Source organism: Perca flavescens, chromosome 13 (assembly GCF_004354835.1).
Source record: "Perca flavescens isolate YP-PL-M2 chromosome 13, PFLA_1.0, whole genome shotgun sequence".
In the NCBI taxonomy this organism is placed as follows: domain Eukaryota; kingdom Metazoa; phylum Chordata; class Actinopteri; order Perciformes; family Percidae; genus Perca; species Perca flavescens.
This window is the reverse complement of record NC_041343.1, coordinates 26329429-26346442: the sequence shown is the minus strand read 5'-3', so window position 1 is coordinate 26346442 and position 17014 is coordinate 26329429. Positions and strand designations below refer to the sequence as shown.

General features: G+C 40.5%; 1 protein-coding gene across 2 annotated transcripts; it reads right to left on the bottom strand.

Moving 5' to 3' along the window:
* Positions 1-3024: 3024 nt before the first annotated feature.
* elmod1 (ELMO/CED-12 domain containing 1) lies at positions 3025-14382 on the bottom strand. Of its 2 annotated transcripts, none has more exons than XM_028596067.1 (10): positions 14298-14382; positions 11105-11250; positions 10736-10764; positions 10517-10614; positions 10079-10208; positions 9733-9866; positions 9419-9494; positions 6380-6447; positions 4758-4891; positions 3025-3318 (listed from the first exon to the last, which is right to left on the bottom strand). In XM_028596067.1, the coding sequence occupies exons 1-10, from the start codon at positions 14312-14314 to the stop codon at positions 3143-3145; spliced, it is 1008 nt and encodes a 335-aa protein (XP_028451868.1). In that variant the 5' UTR covers positions 14315-14382; the 3' UTR covers positions 3025-3142. The 2 variants fall into 2 exon arrangements, with proteins under 2 accessions (XP_028451868.1, XP_028451869.1); XM_028596068.1 differs by having other exon boundaries at positions 6380-6430; positions 9426-9494.
* Between the last annotated feature and the right edge of the window lie 2632 nt (positions 14383-17014).

Genomic DNA, 17014 nt, shown 5'->3' with positions numbered 1-17014 from the left:
AAAAGAAGTGCCAAGTCAAATCTAAGGACACTCCTGAAAAAAGATTTCTAATCTTAGTGGAGCTTTCTGGGTAAAATAAAGAAATACAGTTTAAAGATGCATGCATGTCCACAGTAGAGAGCTGACAGTGACATCTGGGAATACCACGTTAATAAAAAGTCGTCCTGCGTTGACTGGCCGGTCAACGCCTCCATCTTTAGCATTTTTACATTTTCACTGCCAGCTCTCCACTGTTAGTATGAATCACCTAATTCATTACCTGTGGAGCAGCTCTACATATATAGTCTTATTTATCTTGTTGTTGCAGATGCTTGTTAGCCTGACGTGGTCATACTCAGATTCTAGTCAGAATGTGACCTCGAATTTTGTGGGCGGGGCTAAGTTCGGCTGGCATCCAGGCTAGATGCTTGTTAAAGCTGTATAGCATTTTTTAAGAACACTGATCTCTGAAATTGTTGCTAAGTTACACTTTACTACTTTAGTGAACACAAAAGAGATCATCATGGAGAAGAGGTAAGACCACTAAACATTAACCCCTATTTTCCACCAGGCTCGTCGACCCCTGCGAGCAATCGCTGCCATTTAACCCAATGCTTGATATTCCACCAGCTGCGCCACGGCGCGTCCCAGAAGTGTGTGTGAAGAGGCTTTCCGCTCCGCTAAAGATACGTGCCAGGTCTATTTTCACGCGAGCCGCGGGCCGTTCGGACAGCCAGGCAGGAAGTGAAACAGCGAGAGCATCCAGTCGGTTTACTAAAACCAATATCGTTTATGTCTCCACGGACGACAAGAGATTCATCTTGGAGGTTGAAAAACATAATAGACATCACAGATCCTTTCTTTAAGGATAACACCAGAAAAGAGAAGGTAAAGGTACTTTATTGTCACATAGCAAAATTCATTCTCTGCATTTAACCCATCCCTCATGGGAGCAGTGGGCAGCCATTTACAGCACACAACTCCAGAGTTGAGCCAGTGCCTTGATCAAGGGCACTGACTGGAGAACCTAGTACATGTTTTTTGATGGTGGGGGAAACTGGAGCACCTGGAGTAAACTCACGCAAACATGGGGAGAACATACAAACTCCACACAGAAAGGCCCGGAACGACCTGGATTCAAACCCAGAACCTTCCTGCTGTGAGGCCACAGTGCTAACCATTGGGCCACAATGCTGCAACAAAGCACTGAGTGTAACTGTAGGAGTGCCTGGAGGGGAAGGTAGATACTAGCTTAATAAACACCTGATTGTTCTGTAAAGTACTTGAAGAGACAATGAGATCTGGGAGTCGGGAAGCAAGACGCTCCTCTTCAGAGACGCTCCCGGTGGGGTATGGCACGTGGCGGAGGACGGAACAAAAACCGGAACGCAGCAAAGACGTGCCCAGTGGAAAATCGGAGTAAGACTACATTCTTTATAAACTGCTTCCTGTCACATCCCTGGTGTCTTTGGCTTTACTGAAAGGGACAAACAAGTTTTCACTTCCTTAAAGTAATTCAGCAGGTTTCCCCCAAAAAATGTGGACATTGTAAAATGCAGCACAGCAACTTTCCATTTGACATGAACGCTACATGCAGCATAGCTATAGCTGCAGCTAAGACTTGATTAGAATTCCAGCTCTGAGTTAGAAAATAAAACGAATACTTAGGCACGCACGGTGCAAATCAATACAGTTAAAGTAAATGTGCAGTGAAATGAATGTAAATTATTGCTTTGGCTGATACAACAGTGGACACAGTGTCACATTCAATCAATTAAAATAGTCAAACAATCGTGAATGTGAGCATGTGAGGAACATTCATAACAGAATATCTGCATGGGGTCAAAAAAAAGGCAAAACCTGTAAAAACTAAGTTCATGAAATATTTTTAAAATGGTTTTCTTAGGGCACCTGAGTAGCTCACCTGGTAGAGTGTGTGCCCATATACAGAGGCTCAGTCCTCAACGCAGCGATCAAGGGTTCGACTCTGACCTGCAGCCCTTTGCTGCTCGTCATTCCCCCTAAGTTGTCCTATCACAAATAAAGGCCTAAAATGCCCCAAAAAAATTATCTTTAAAAGCGTAAATATGTGCGAGGAAATAAAAAAAGGTTATTAATTGCAAGAGGTGAAGCTCTTTTAGTATCCAAACTGGGAATTGTGCTGCCTAATGCTGCACATTGAATATGTGTAGCTTTTAAAATATTTATGAAAATCATTTAGCAGGTTTACAAAATGTACATTTGAGCTCACAAGAAACAAACTACGGCTGTGATTGTAACTTCTCCACATTCGATATTTTGGCAAGGACAAGTCTTAATGTCACGTTGACATAAAGAGTACAGTACAATGTCTATCAATTAGCTAATACAGACAAAGCTAAGAGATGAACTGGCCATATTGTTTAATTGATTGAATCAGCACCAGCAACATTTCTTTTATGCTTCATTTAAACTTACATTATATATCTTATAGCTCTTCATATTTAATACAAAATATTAGTTTTGACACGTTTGACCTCAGGTCTGAAAGCCAGACTAGCTAATTGCCAAAATATATAATGAACTGATGAGCACTACGTTGCAATCTAAAAAAAGGGATTATTTTTTTATTATTATTTTTTGGGCTAAATATTTTGGTTTGTTATGAGAATAAGCACAGGGTCCATGACTGAGCTGTATCAGCTGTGATACAATCGTCATAAATCATTAAAGCAACAGATAATGATGAGTTGTGTGGTGCACCCTCCTCAAGCACATCTACAATCGCTATGGTCATCTCTGATGCTGGTGGTGTACCGCTGCAGTGCAGAGGGCGTAGAGGCAGTGTGTGTGTGTGTGTGTGTGTGTGTGTGTGTGTGTGTGTGTGTGTGTGTGTGTGTGTGTGTGTGTGTGTGTGTGTGCGTGCGTGCGTGTGTGTGCGTATGTGTGCAGTGGTTGAGTGAGCTTTTGGCAGTGACGCGACATGAAGCTGAGACGAGATGGACTGAGCAGAGAAGGAACAGAGCCTCCCCCCAGATGTGTCCAGCTGTTTGAGGGACCGTGTATGTTTAGTGTAAAGGGTGCTCAGATTTCTTTTTAGTTGGCCTACCGGACATCCAGGGGAGACCTCCGTGGGGGTATGAAGGGTTCAGTGGGGAGGGTCACAGGTCAGGGGATTGTGTGTTTACAGGTTGACCAGGTGGAGGTGGGAGGCGGAGAAGTGGGGGCACAGAGCCATGTCCGGGTTCTTCAGCTGGCGCAGGATCCTCCGGTGGAACTTGGAGCGGACCCGGTTGAACTCCATTATGTCGCTGGGATCCTCCTCGATCCAGAAACGGTGGAACTCCTGCATCAGGTAACCTGCCGTGAAGAAGAGGGGGAAAAATGACTCTTCATGTGTGAGTATATAATCAATATGTTTAGCATCAGCTCTATGGAGCTTCATAGCGTCCTTCATTGGTTTGGTTTTCAGGCCCATAGTTTTACCGTTTTGGTTTCTTCTGACAAAGATAGCAACTAGCTAACTTCTCTCAACAAAGCAGAGGACAAACAAACTTCACTTAAATCAAAATCTCACCGCTGTCACATACTCATTCACACTGGGTTTCAGTGGTGAAATGTAACTAAGGACATTTACTCAACTGCTAGACTTAAGTACAAATTTTGAGGAAATGTAGTATTTTTTTACTCCACTGCATTTAATTACTTTAGTAATTTACTTTACATTCATGATAAAACATATTATCAACAAATTAATGATTACTTATTATTATAGGTTAAGATAAAACTTCTGTGTTGGTGGCAATTCACCCAACAGATAAAGTAATTAAAATGAGCTCCACCTACCAGTTTCAACAAATAAAGTGATGGACACATTAATTCATCAAGGATTGTAATCCAATAATATACTCTAATGAGTATTTTTGGTACTTTAAGTATATTTTGAAGTTAATAATACTGTGTACTTTTACTTAAAGCTTTTAGTGCATATCTTTTTGATATTAATGAACGTCCGTTACATTCAAGCCATTGCCAAATGAGTTGCTACAAAGCTTATTAAGACTATCAGCTCCACACAACTCTCTCTGGATTTCTCAGCATGAGTATGTTCAGAAGATTGTGTGACTTTCCTGCGCAGAAACTCGAGTGAAAATAAATACCTCTTCTGAAGAGTCCATCATGTTTTTAATCCTCAGTGTCCTTCTTGGCTGCGTGGAGGAGGGGGGTGGGGGCGCCGATAGTGTTGTTGTCATTACTTAGAATTCCTCATAGGGGCGACAGAAACTACGCACTATAGACTTTCACTTGTAACAGTATTTTTACACTGTGGTATTGCAACTTTTACTTAAGTAAAGAATCTGAGTACTTCTTCCATCTCTGCTTGGTTTTAACTGATATTTCTTATTGAAAGATAATAGCTATTGACAGTTTGGATTTAGTGTCAAGTCAATTTCAGCTTTTAATCTTTTGTAAGTCAGCAGGTAGTGTTTTAGTGTTAAAATGTGCTATATGGTGGCCGGTTACCTCTGTTGGTAGAGGTTTATTCCTCAACGCAGAAGGTCCAGGGTTCAAATCCAACCTGTGACAGTTTTCCTGCATGTCTCCCCCCCCGTCTCTCAGCTTAAAATATATATATACATATATATATACATGCTTTGTGTCAAAATCTTACCAGCGTGTCCTTACTTTAACGGTGAAAAAATACTGGTGAACCAAAACAGGGCAACATATAAAGTATAAGCACAAAAACAAAATCTAGATTAATATCTGATTTTGCAGGACCAAGCAACTGAACTCACAGAAGGTCTGCTGGAAGTGCAGCAGGCTCGGCATCTCTGGGGCCACATTGTACAGGTGGGTCTTCAGAGCTCCAGTCACCAGGAGAGAGTAGGCCAGGTCTGTGATGTTGATGCCCACAATGGCAAAGGAATATCTGGAAGGAGATCATACAAAATGATGTTAGTTTGTAGGAAGTTTTTGTATGTTTGATGGTTCAACAAGGGAAGTGTAGGTGATGTGGTTTTTGAACAGACTTTAACTTAATTTCCCATAAGCCCTTGACATTCACTGGAGACAAAAGAGACCATCTTTTCTTGTAAAAAACCCTGAGGCAAATTTGTGATTTGCGATATTGTGCTATATAAATGAAACTGACTTGAATAAGTAGGGGTCTGCAAACTTTTTAATATGAAGTGCCATTTTAAAATGTTTTTGTTAATAAGCGTGCCATATCAGCATTAAGCCTGCCGTCATATAGCGAGCCCGCTCAGGCAGTGTTTGTTTTTTCCTTTGTGCCACATTCTGCACAGAAGGCAAGTAAGAGTACTAGCCAATCAAAGGCAGAGTAAGTCGGGTTTTTGCGGAATGCGGATGGGAAAAAGTCAATGGCTGTGAAAGAGGTTATTTGGCATTTAGATTGGAACATTTCCAAAAAACACTATCAATGGTGGCTAAGGTTGCTGACCCCTGAGCTAGTGGGACAGAGAAGTCTCAAAGTTTCCTGTAAAACGTGAAAAAAAAACTACCCTACTAAAAACATCTCACATCTAAACAAAATATATAAGAATTATAAATATTTCTATTGTCATTTAGCATCAAAAGGAAAAATACTCAACACCTTTTACCGCCCAACTTTCACTTCATCGCAAAATACCCGGGGTCCACATGAGGTGAGGGATAGGGTGGATGTGAGAGGAGGACGCTGTATACCAATCATGAACTATCCCTTTAGTACAGACACTGTCACAGTAAATGAATGAAGAAGAATGAGATTTTTTTTACGAATCCCACAAGGGGAAATCTAATTTAAATATTTTCACTCTGTTGTTATATACCGTATATTCACACACACACCAAATGCACACATGTACAGACAGTACTTATTATCATACAGAGCAAGTGGGCTGCCTCACAGGAGGGCGCCTCAGGGCTTTGGTGCCTTGTTCAAGGGCACCTCGGCATTGCCCAGGAAGTGAACTGGCACCTCTCCAGTTACCAGTCCATGCTCTGCACTCGATCTGTGCTGGGATTTGAACCTGCAATCCTCTGGTTTCTAAGCCAAGTCCCCACAGACTGAGCTACTGCCGCCTCGGGGCCTGCGGTTAACAGCTTGCTGCTCTGCTGGAGTTCCCTCACAATACTGTGTAGGATTTGTAGGAGGATTTTGTGTGACTGTGTGTGTTTTTTAGAGTCAGTCCTTGGTGCTTATCAGAGCTGATGCAGACTGGAGGCAGGAGGACAAACACAGCTAAAACACTTCCTGCATATACACACTCCATGGCCACATCACAGAGCCCCTCCGCTACTAAAACTGCTAAGTATTGAGACCAAAAGTTGCACAGCTCCAGCAGCAGTAGCCCAGTTCTGCCTCCTCCACACACACTCATGCATGCCATCATACAACACATGTGCAGACACTTACCCAATAGCTTTGTCTAGGTTCTTCTGTTCCCATTCAGGCTTGTTTATCTCACTGTGAAGGACACAACACTTGAGTCATGTGCTGTCTACATATGAAACAATACGGAGTGCACCACAAAACCTTCTGAGATAAACATTTTATGAGCTTGCTTCCTAAACTGTTGAATTTCTTGTGGAAACAGTATATAACGGCAAGGCTGTAACACTGGAACAGATTGTTCAAAGGTATACAAATGTAAACTCATAGATGTCACTTAGTTTCTTTACATGGTTTTGGAATATTCTGCAATGGCCTTTTGATTTTTATTTGTCTGTATATGGTCAACAGTATAGATTTAGAGTTAAATAGTGTTGAAGTCAAGTCCTCAAATACTGGTCTCTATTGTGACTATTATTGCCATTGTTCATCACACCCCCAACCGGCACCGTCAGACACCGCCTACCAAGAGCCTGGGTCTGTCCGAGGTTTCTCCCTTAAAGGAAGTTTTTCTCAACACCAAGGTTTCTTCCTGAGAGGGATTTTTTCCTCGCCACTGTTGCACTGAATGCTTGCTCTTGGGGGAATTACTGAAATTGTTGGGTCTTTGTAAATTCTGTGTGGTCTAGACCTACATCTGTAAAGTGTCTTGAGATAACTCTTGTTAGGATTTGATACTATAAATAAAATTGAATTGAATTTAATTAATTAAAACATTTTTACAGCATCTGTCTGCGTGGAGGCCTGTGTTGATGATGAGATGACCAAGTACAAATAATATATAGATAAATGGTGCTTAGTGCCGCTTTAAATGCATGAAATATCAGCCCAAAAAAGGAAGCTATGAATTCAGTGAAAAGAATGAAAGTGAAATCAAGTACCTTGGATTTCTGTGTGTGCTCCTACAACAGTGCATGTGAGAGTCAGAGAAGGAGGCATGGGTGGAAAGGTGGAGGTGGAGAAGAAAAAGAAAGCAAATCTTCATTTGTGAAATGAGACAGCCCACTTAGATGTCGATGACAAACAATACAAGCAGCAGCAGCAGCAGTCAATAAAAGAAGACAGTGAATGACATCGAGCTGTAGGAATGAATGACTATGTGCAGTTTAAAGTTAAAGAGACACACCATGTGTCAGGTAGAAAGATTTTAAAGCAGCATTAAAGGTGCAATATGTAATATTTTTACTGTAATAAATCCAAAAATGACACCAATGCCTGATCAGATATTAAGGAAACATGTTAAACTGAAATACTATCTTTTCTGACAACAATGCTAATGTCAGTATTTTTTCTTTTTGAAATTTACATTCCGTGACGGAATTTATGTTTATGTTTTGATCTGTGTGTTGTTATCAACGGCCCAGTTTGACAGCCAGGCGGGTTGCCAGATATACCTGTAAAAACGTAAACCCAAGCGCGCTACAGCTGTAACGTTAGTACAGCCATGAAAGCAGCAAACAAACAAACAGGATCAACGGAGATAGATTCTACATGACATAAAAAAAGAAAACCGCATGTTTCTAACAGTTGCGTGACCAGCGATGTAACAACCCCCTGGTAAATATTGGAGATGTATTTGAAAGATGGAGACAGCTTAGATCCCAAAAGGACGCAGTGTTGGCTTATTTCCTCCTGAACAGGTAAGCATTAGCTTCAGGCTAATTTATCACAGCTACTAGGGACGGGCATTTTTTGTCATTTCAACATTTGTGTACTCACATTGAATTATATAGCTAGAGTACCCGAGTTGGTTACTCGCTAAAACAATTGAGACATAGCCAGTAAAGTGATCCCGACTGGTCCTGGCTAATGCCGCCATGCTAACCCTGCTAACTGTTAACGTTAACGGGAGGACCAGGCAAGCAGCCCATGGCTGTTTACAACGTGTAGCCTCTTCAGCGGCTGGAGACGACAACGGTGAGTTATTTTAAGCCACGAGAGGGGGGCTGTAAATCGGAAAGAGATGACTGTGAGTTTGCAGTGCGTTTAGCGATTGTTGCCGTAATTCTAAGCCAATGAAGTGTGTTCCGTCGGCAAGGTAGTGGTATTTTTAGCGTTTCGTATTGTAATTTTAAGCCGAAAAAGTGTGTCTGTCAGTTGGTTACAGAGCTCCGCGTGAGCACAGGCTTTTATGACTCTCAATATAGCCAGCATCTAACGTTAGCTACTCCGCTGTGCTGTGGAGTAATGTCTGGCTATGTGAGACTAGCATCTACCGTTAGCTACTCCGCTGTGCTGTGGAGTAATGTCTGGCTATGTGAGACTAGCATCTACCGTTAGCTACTCCACTGTGCTGTGGAGTAATGTCTGGCTATATGAGACTAGCATGTAACGTTAGCTACTCTGCTGTGCTGTGGAGTAATGTCTGGCTATGTGAGACTAGCATCTAACGTTAGCTACTCCGCTGTGCTGTGGAGTAATGTCTGGCTATGTGAGACTAACATCTAACGTTAGCTACTCTGCTGTGCTGTGGAGTAATGTCTGGCTATGTGAGAAAAGCGTCTAGCAACATTGTTGTGAATGCTGCGGTCTCAGCCTGGCAACCTCCTTGAACTTTGAGTCTGGGAAGGAGGGGGCGGGGGAAACGACTCTCCAGTATTTTGAATTGGTAGTGCAGTAACAACTTTAACTGCTAGCTGCCAGTATTACACACAATATTACATATTGCACCTTTAATTGACATTGAACATTGAGTGGCTTCCAATCTGCTTTATTATTGGACATTATAGATGCTGGTGATCAGCACTAATTTGATCAGGATCGCTAACATTTCCATGATTTTATGACTGAGCTATTGAGCTCTTCTGATGTTAAGTTATTTTTTGCTGTACAGTTTCTATGAACCTCCTGCCATACATATATGTACATGTACATGTTTGACAGTCTCGGTTTCTTACCAAGTAGCTTTACATCTGCTAAAAGCTCACATTTCCTCAGTTTTGGATCCCTACTACCGTGTAGTAATTGTTCTCCTGAGAATAGACCGGTCAACTAGACAGACTTTCACTCGGTGTATTCCTTCAATTTTATCCTGCTTTGGGTAAAAGTTGAGAAAAAGGGGGCTGCTAACTTGTGCTTTGGTTGCAGGGAGTCGTGGAGCATCTGCAGAGCAGTAGCCTTGTCATGTTCTGCGAAATATCTGCAGAGAGACGAGAGATGATTCACAAAAAGGGAATTTAAGAATATGTGGATGATTCATTTTCTAGTAATACATTTCTGAAGTTCATGAGTAGCTATTGTCTCACAGCACATTTCTTTTTCAGGTCTTGTGTATGTAAAAGTCCAAATGCAATCACTAATATGTCTTGTAGCCTTATCCCATTAAAGTGTAACATGTCTTTGGATTATGATCAGTGTTTTACAGAAACAGAACTCACAGCAGGTTGTGCAGGCCCAGCAGGCCCATGCCTCTGAAATCAGTCTTGGGATCGCTGCCTTGGAAACCAATCTCACACCACTGTTTAGAGATGCGTCCAGTGAGAGGTGTGTCAGGACGCAGCTCCTTCCACAGCTGCAACACACACACACACACACACACACACACACACACACACACACACACACACACACACACACACCACAGCTTAGTAAAGTTAAATGACAAGTGATTACAATTGTAAACTATGAATGAAGCTTTATGTTACAATGATCGAAATATAATGTCAATCCTACCATTATACTGTACAAATATTATATTTATATTCCTGTTAGGATTATTTATACCTTCATCAGCATGTCCTCGTGCTCTGGGTTTTCACAGTCGTATGGCTCCTTGCGCAGCTTCTCCACCTCCGCCACCAGGCTCCTGTAGCCCACAATCTGCAGCAGGCTGGCCTGGAGAGAGATGCCCAACCTGGGAGACACACAGAGAAGAGGAAGGGCTGTTTGTATGAGGAATTTCAGATATATTAATGTACAAGCACAGTTTTATGTTCGGAGCCACTCAAAAGCTCAGTTTGAGCAGGTTGGGGTTCAGTGCCTTGCTCAAGAGCAGGTCAGTAATGATAGCGGAATAAAGACGAACGTGTTATTTGTTCACTGTCCACAGCTGCACTGACGTTCAGTTAGTCTGAGGATTCAAAGTGTTGATCTACTTTACCACAACACCCTAACGTAGGTGATAAAGTTACAGTGAGGTGATAATGTAATGCAGTGTCTTACTGTGGGTTGGTGTCAGGGTTAATCTTCTTCAACGCCATGATGTCTTCAATGGTTTTCTCCACTTTATCAGGATGGATGCTGAGGGCAGACTGCAGCAGCTGGAGAGGACGAGAGCAGAAAACACAGAAAGATGGCAGAAACAAAAAGGGACAGCAGGAGGAGGAGAACGTGGGAACAGATTAAAGCTAGAAAACTCAGCGACACACCATAGCCCCGTACCTCATTTTTGGAGAACCTCAGAGACGATTCTGGAAGGAAATGGTTGCAAAGTGTAAGACAACTGCAAACAGTGACATTAAATTATTATTACTTTTAGTAGCTTCAAAAATATATATTTTGAATATGGTTCAAGGCTGAAATGAACATTTACATATTTAGTTTAAATTGTGAAAACTGCTATTGGTCCGAAGTATCTCCCTATCATGTATCTTTATTTTAATTTCCAAAGTTCCATTTAAAGCCAGAAAAATAAAAATGAACAATATATAATTAAATAGGCTACAAATACAAATAAAAGGGTTATTTTTTGCAAAAACAGATATATCAGTTTATATTTGTTTTCCTAAATCAGGCAGTGTGTGGGCCTACCTATCTTCAGGGTCCTGCGGGCTCCATGCTTGTTGTTGTAGCAGATTCGCTGCAGCTCGCAGTTCCCGGTAAACTTTCTGGCTACAAACTTTAGGCCCCGCCACAGACATTTACAGTAGAGGAACACGAAGAACTGGGTCACCACTCTGGAGAGGAGAAGACAGGAGGGATAAGTACTTTAGTATCGATCAAGATTGTGACCCTTTATAGCAAAATAAAAGGTATATTTTATTCTTCAGAGCTTTGCAGCTTAGTATATTGGGGGATATAGAGTCAAAATCCCATAGTTTTACAAAATAAAGACACGTCAAATGGGCTAAAGGGAGGAGGGAGGAAGATATAAAGCAAACAGAGTCAGAAAACGGTGGTGTACTTCTTGTCTACCAGGTTAGACTTGCAGCAGATCAAAGTGTGCTATTTTTACAGCTGACACTGAGAATGAAAATGGAGATGTGTGTCTTGGGAAATGCATAGCGACCAATTAAGAAACTGTGGAGACTAAATCATTTCCAGCCTCCAACTGCTTCACTCTGCACTGAACAGGAAAGGAAGAAGGAAGAAACTCATGTCGTGTTATTGTAATTTAAAACCTTCTATTATTTGATTTCATGATCCTGAAACACACATTTAGAACCCACATGTTATGTTATTTTAACGGCAAACACTGGCAATGAAGCTGAGAAAATACATCAGCATAACCTGTCAACATAAAACGAAGGCAAATACAATCCTGATGGAGTAATTCCTCCTGCTAGTCCTGTGGATGAGACTGGCATGTTAAACATGTTTCACCTTCAAGGAATTGCGCACCGAGAACGGGTGATGGTGGGTCGATTGATACAAAGGAAATGTGACACTGAACCTCATTTTAAAGGGGCACTCCATCAATTCTACACATATAGTAAGTCAGTTTACTAGCCCGTGAAAACACTGATAATAAGTGGGTCCAAAATGCGTGTAGTCAAGCAGACAAGTAGACATATTTCGAATAATAATATGCTAACTATCTGCATCTGACTAACTCTACTTTTATTACATATGTAAAACAATCATTACTGATTAAGAAGAAACTTAAGAATGGTATTGCCCCTGTCTCTTGTTCAGAACATGACCAACACCTTATAAAGGCAACAATGATGTATAGATCATTGATGTATAGATCAGGTGCCTGTGCAGCACCTAACGCCGACTGCTCCACCCAGTTCGCATGAGAACGGGATTTGATTTCCTCCGTAACTAGAACAGACTAGGAAAAGGTTTGGAAATCTGCAATTAAGTCCTATAAATTTATAAGACATTTTGGTACAGAGCTTATATCACTCCAACAAGTCTTGAGGACAATTATCCTGACCAATGTTGGCATTGTTGTGATAGCAGGGGTTTGTTTTTGTTGCATCTATTTTGGCAGTATTTGTGTGAATGACTGGATGGCCTCATTATTGTCCCAGTGAGCTCTGCAGAGGTCTTAACTGGCACTTGGGGATTGTGGCAATTACCAGAAATATACAAGTACAAGCAATAAATACTGCAAAAACAATCGTGTGGATACTGGGATGGACCCCCAAATTGTTCTGTGGGTCTGGAGGAGCTCAGAAAATGTCAGTTTGGACCTGAAGACAAATTAAAAACAGCCTGCATTACAAACAGGAAATGTGTAGTTCCAAAGACGTGGATGTCTACCAAAAAGGAAGTCTGTAACACAAATATGCTGTTGGTTGCATCCTAGTTTGACCCAAAACTAGGAACTAAAAGTCGGTATATCTACACTTCTGCTGCTTAGAGTTTTTTGTCTGTCTTTTCACTGAATGGAAGTGCAACACTAAATCACTGGAGTACTACTCCTTTAATCCTTCTCAATACTCTGATCAGCCAAAACCAATAAAAGGTGGAATGTGAATCTACATCAGTAAACTATTATCGCGTTCGTTTTAGCACATTAGTATAATTACTGTAAACAAACTGTGGACACCATCAGTAAAACATATTTGGCAGCCTCTGCTGGGCTCCACGGTTGATTGAAAGTAATTAAAGCGAAATATCTTTGAGACCAAAGCAAAAGGAGTAAACGTTTTATTATCCTAAGTAGGGGGCAGGAAACAACAGGATTTATGGGAAATGCGGTCTGAATTGGAAGCATTGTGTGAGAAACCTATTCATTTATTAGTACTGTCGTCATTTGTCAGGAATGATTATACAATAAAATAAATGAGTTTGCAATATGTTGATGTGTGAAAATAGATAGTAATTGTAAATGTATGTGTGTTGACTGTCAAAAGGGTCAAGCAGCAGCGTTCGGTTTTTTGCATCAACTATCTGGAACAAACCTAGAAAAAGTCTCAGGTTGTTAAAATCAAAGTGTAAAACTTCTTCTGTTTACCAAAGCCTTTAATTAAATCAAATAAGTATAACTATTAATTCATTGCACTGCACTAACGCAGTGCTGTAACTTTTATTCTCTGTTTATTCCATTTTAGGTTACTTTTTCTATTCTATTTTACTCTTTTTAAATCCCATTAGTATGTTTCTTTTTATATTGCCTTATGTTTCTTTTAAATCTATATATCTTAGTGCTTTTTTATGTCCTATGTACAGCATTTTGATCTTTCTTGTTGTTGAAATGTGCTAATTTGCCTAGGAGCAAAACACACTTGAGAATATCAGTAATGTAATGTATACATATCTATGTACTAATGTGGATTTACTGAAGATTAAAAATCTTACAAATGTACCATGACTACTGTCATTACAATTTTCTATAACCAATAACAAGGTTAATTAAAAACGATATTGCCTATATGTTAAACCTTAAATATAGTTTGTGATTTATCAATATAATGACTTTATCATAAAATGTATAAATACGAAAGAAAATACACCGAACGCAACAGATCTATTAATAGAGACACCACTTGGTTACATGTGCTCCATAATTAAGAGGCCTCCCTTATAAACGACCCACTCAAACCAGTTAGGCAGTCGCTTACTGGCCACACAATATCATAATCGATTGGTCTTAAAATGGGAGAACTGGGAATACACAGTCTACAGTATTCGGTATAAACAAGTCATTACAGTAGATCGAAGATAAAAAAGGACAGGCTCAGAAGAGGGGGCGCTTGAATGAATTCCTTCATGTTCTGACAAATAAAATGTAAATTTGCCCTGCATCATTTGCAATAATGGAGTCTCTTACCTCAGAAAATGCTTCATATTGGCCGCTCAGGTGTCTTCGGTTTTGTTTGTGTTGATTGATAACCTGAAAACAGAAAACAGACGAGATGACGGTAGTTTTCTCTGGATGAGGCCGACAGAAGTGGTCAGCTCAAGTCCGCGGCTCCGGAGCTGTCCGCGGTGCTGAAGAATGAACGCGCATGTAATCTGTAGTTTTTACCCGTGGTGCCCCCGGTATGCAGCATTTCTGTTAGGCTACAATCGGTGCAATGAAAAGGAAAGAAACTCTGGAAGCTATTTTGCCTATTTCACCCTTTAGAGAACCAGAGAATCCTAATCCAGTAAAAACGTCCTATTAATGCTCGATCGTCTCCGGTCTGATTAGCAACCCAGAGCACAGACACTGTGCATAATCCGTAGCAACAGACGACGCCTGTAACGTCGGCTGCGCAGGCAGTACAAGCAGCAAAATCCATGCAATAATAGACAACATTTTCCTCTTACCGATTTCTAATAATAATAATAATAATAACAAGCGAAACAAAGATGGGGATGCGGCGTTTGTTCCTCTTCACTCGGCTACAGTCGTCTGCTTTTCCTCCATGATGACAGTCACTGACTGGAGGAGGTTGGAGTCTAAAAGCTACAGCACAGCAATGCAGTGCAGAACACAAAGGGTCAACACTATCAATCACTAAACAATGAATACATCATTTGTTTCCCACCTTATTCAGATGCTGCTATAATGTTTACATTTTGCATTAGGGACCCTAAATAATAATATATTTATGCATAATTGCATGCATTTAAGGGCACTTTGTTGACACTCCTGTTATCTGCAGTGACTTCAAATGACAAACTAAACAGAGGAATAGTGTCTTGCTCAACACCACTTAAAATACTGCTGGCTGTTAGTCGGAATGGGACCTGTTTGTGCAGTCTGCAGGGGCGACACCTGGAGTTCCTGGGCCTCTCAAATGTATGTAATAATATTACTGTGTCCCTCCACCACTAGCTTTTTTGTTTAACCTGCAATAACCTTTTGGCCACTGAGATAACATTTACATGCAAGCAACATTTCTTTTTACTGAATATTGAACCTTTTGAATGGGAGAAATATCTAGGTGAGACTAAGATCAAAAATTTCCAAAATGCGAGTTAGAGTAAGTACCACACCATCATAATGTCAGAGTCCTTTTTTTATTTTATTTCATCAAAATACTTATTTATTTAAATATATACAGTAGCTTTGGACATGTTGCAGAGGCAAGAGATAAGAGGAGATATGTGAGTGTACAATAAAAAAACTTTTCTCCATCCGAGTTTCCATCTGATCATAAAAATCCTTTTGGCACATTTGGAATAGGGCCACAGCTAACAATTATCTACATTATTGATCGTTTTGGTCTATGAAATGGCAGAAAATAGCAATAAATGTCTTTAACCTTGGAATAAAAAGTGATATAGGACACCTACTACGGAGTTCCAGTGAAACGGTTTACCTTTCTAAATGAATGTGTTACATTAAATGAAAAAAATAAATCTGAATAGGTTATTTCCAACCCTAAGTGCAGTCCTTCAGTGCCTTGTCTTCTGAACACCACGTGATAGCACTAACATACAAGCTGCAAGAAGTAAGGTACACTGCAGCCCCTCTGAACCCACCTTGTTTCACAGCGATCATCTCTCATCCCGTTCGCTGTTTAACTTCAACATGGCGGATCATTTGTTTGTGAAAGTCTTGATATTGATTTGCGGACAAATTACATGGCTGGGTGAGTAAAACTTGAACATTGTTAGCTTTTGAGTGTGCTGTGTAAGGTACAGAGAGCACATCTGGGGAGGTAAGGGCCTGCAACAAAAGCACACAAAACAGGCCCAATGCAAAGGATTCTGGACCGGCCGCCCCAAACCCAGCCTTAATGAGTGGATGGAATTTACTTCATCCACTGATGAAGACTAACATGCTGTTTAAAGCTGTGGAAGAAAATAGTAAGTGAAACTTGTCAAGATAATTTTGTCCAAATGTCATTTGAGGATCCTCGCTCTGCCTATGTGTAATAAATAGCCAAATATAATTTGTTGTATCTCACGCAAAATCATATCTGTGTAACGTTATAATGTCCTGTTGTACATACAGTACACCCTGGTAGTACTGTGTAGTTCCTGTAACAGGTAGAATAAAACAATCATTACTTGTTACATACTTACTAAGGGTGTCAGGATTTTGATTTTAAATCAAAATTTATCAAAATTAAGCCACAATCTTGAATATTGAATAAAAAAATGGAATCGTCGATAATGCCACGCCCCCATGTCACTTCCGGTCGGCTTGTCAAGCAGAAAAAAAAACACACGTGTTGAAGTGCTGCGAGTCAGTCAACCTCCTGTAACTTAGCTAGAGCCAGTCAAAAGATAGTATGGCAACTGCAGATGGAGGAGACCCATCGACAGAACCTTGAGCCCCCTCCTCTTTCACTTTAGTGTGTGAAAGTGTGGAAGTACTTTGATTTCCAGTGAATTATGTTGACAACATTTGCGTGATAAATAATGTAAAAATCGAGAAATGATTCGAATCGTGATCTTAGAATCGAAAATGTAATCGAATCAAGAATTTGGACAATCGTGACACCCCTAATGCTTACGTTGAACAAACAGACACATTTAAAGTGTACAGTAATTAAAAAATAACGCAGACCTAAGAGAAAATAAAAATGTATTTAATAGTAAAAAAGTAAA

What these genes read in the sequence shown, in the direction of transcription:
- elmod1 (XM_028596067.1), bottom strand. An exon ending in AACCCTGACACCAACCCACA is followed by an intron (nt 10,209 to 10,516) that starts GTAAGACACTGC and finishes TGTGTCTCCCAG; the next exon opens with GTTGGGCATCTCTCTCCAGG. An exon ending in GCACTTCCAGCAGACCTTCT is followed by an intron (nt 3,319 to 4,757) that starts GTGAGTTCAGTT and finishes TCTTCACGGCAG; the next exon opens with GTTACCTGATGCAGGAGTTC.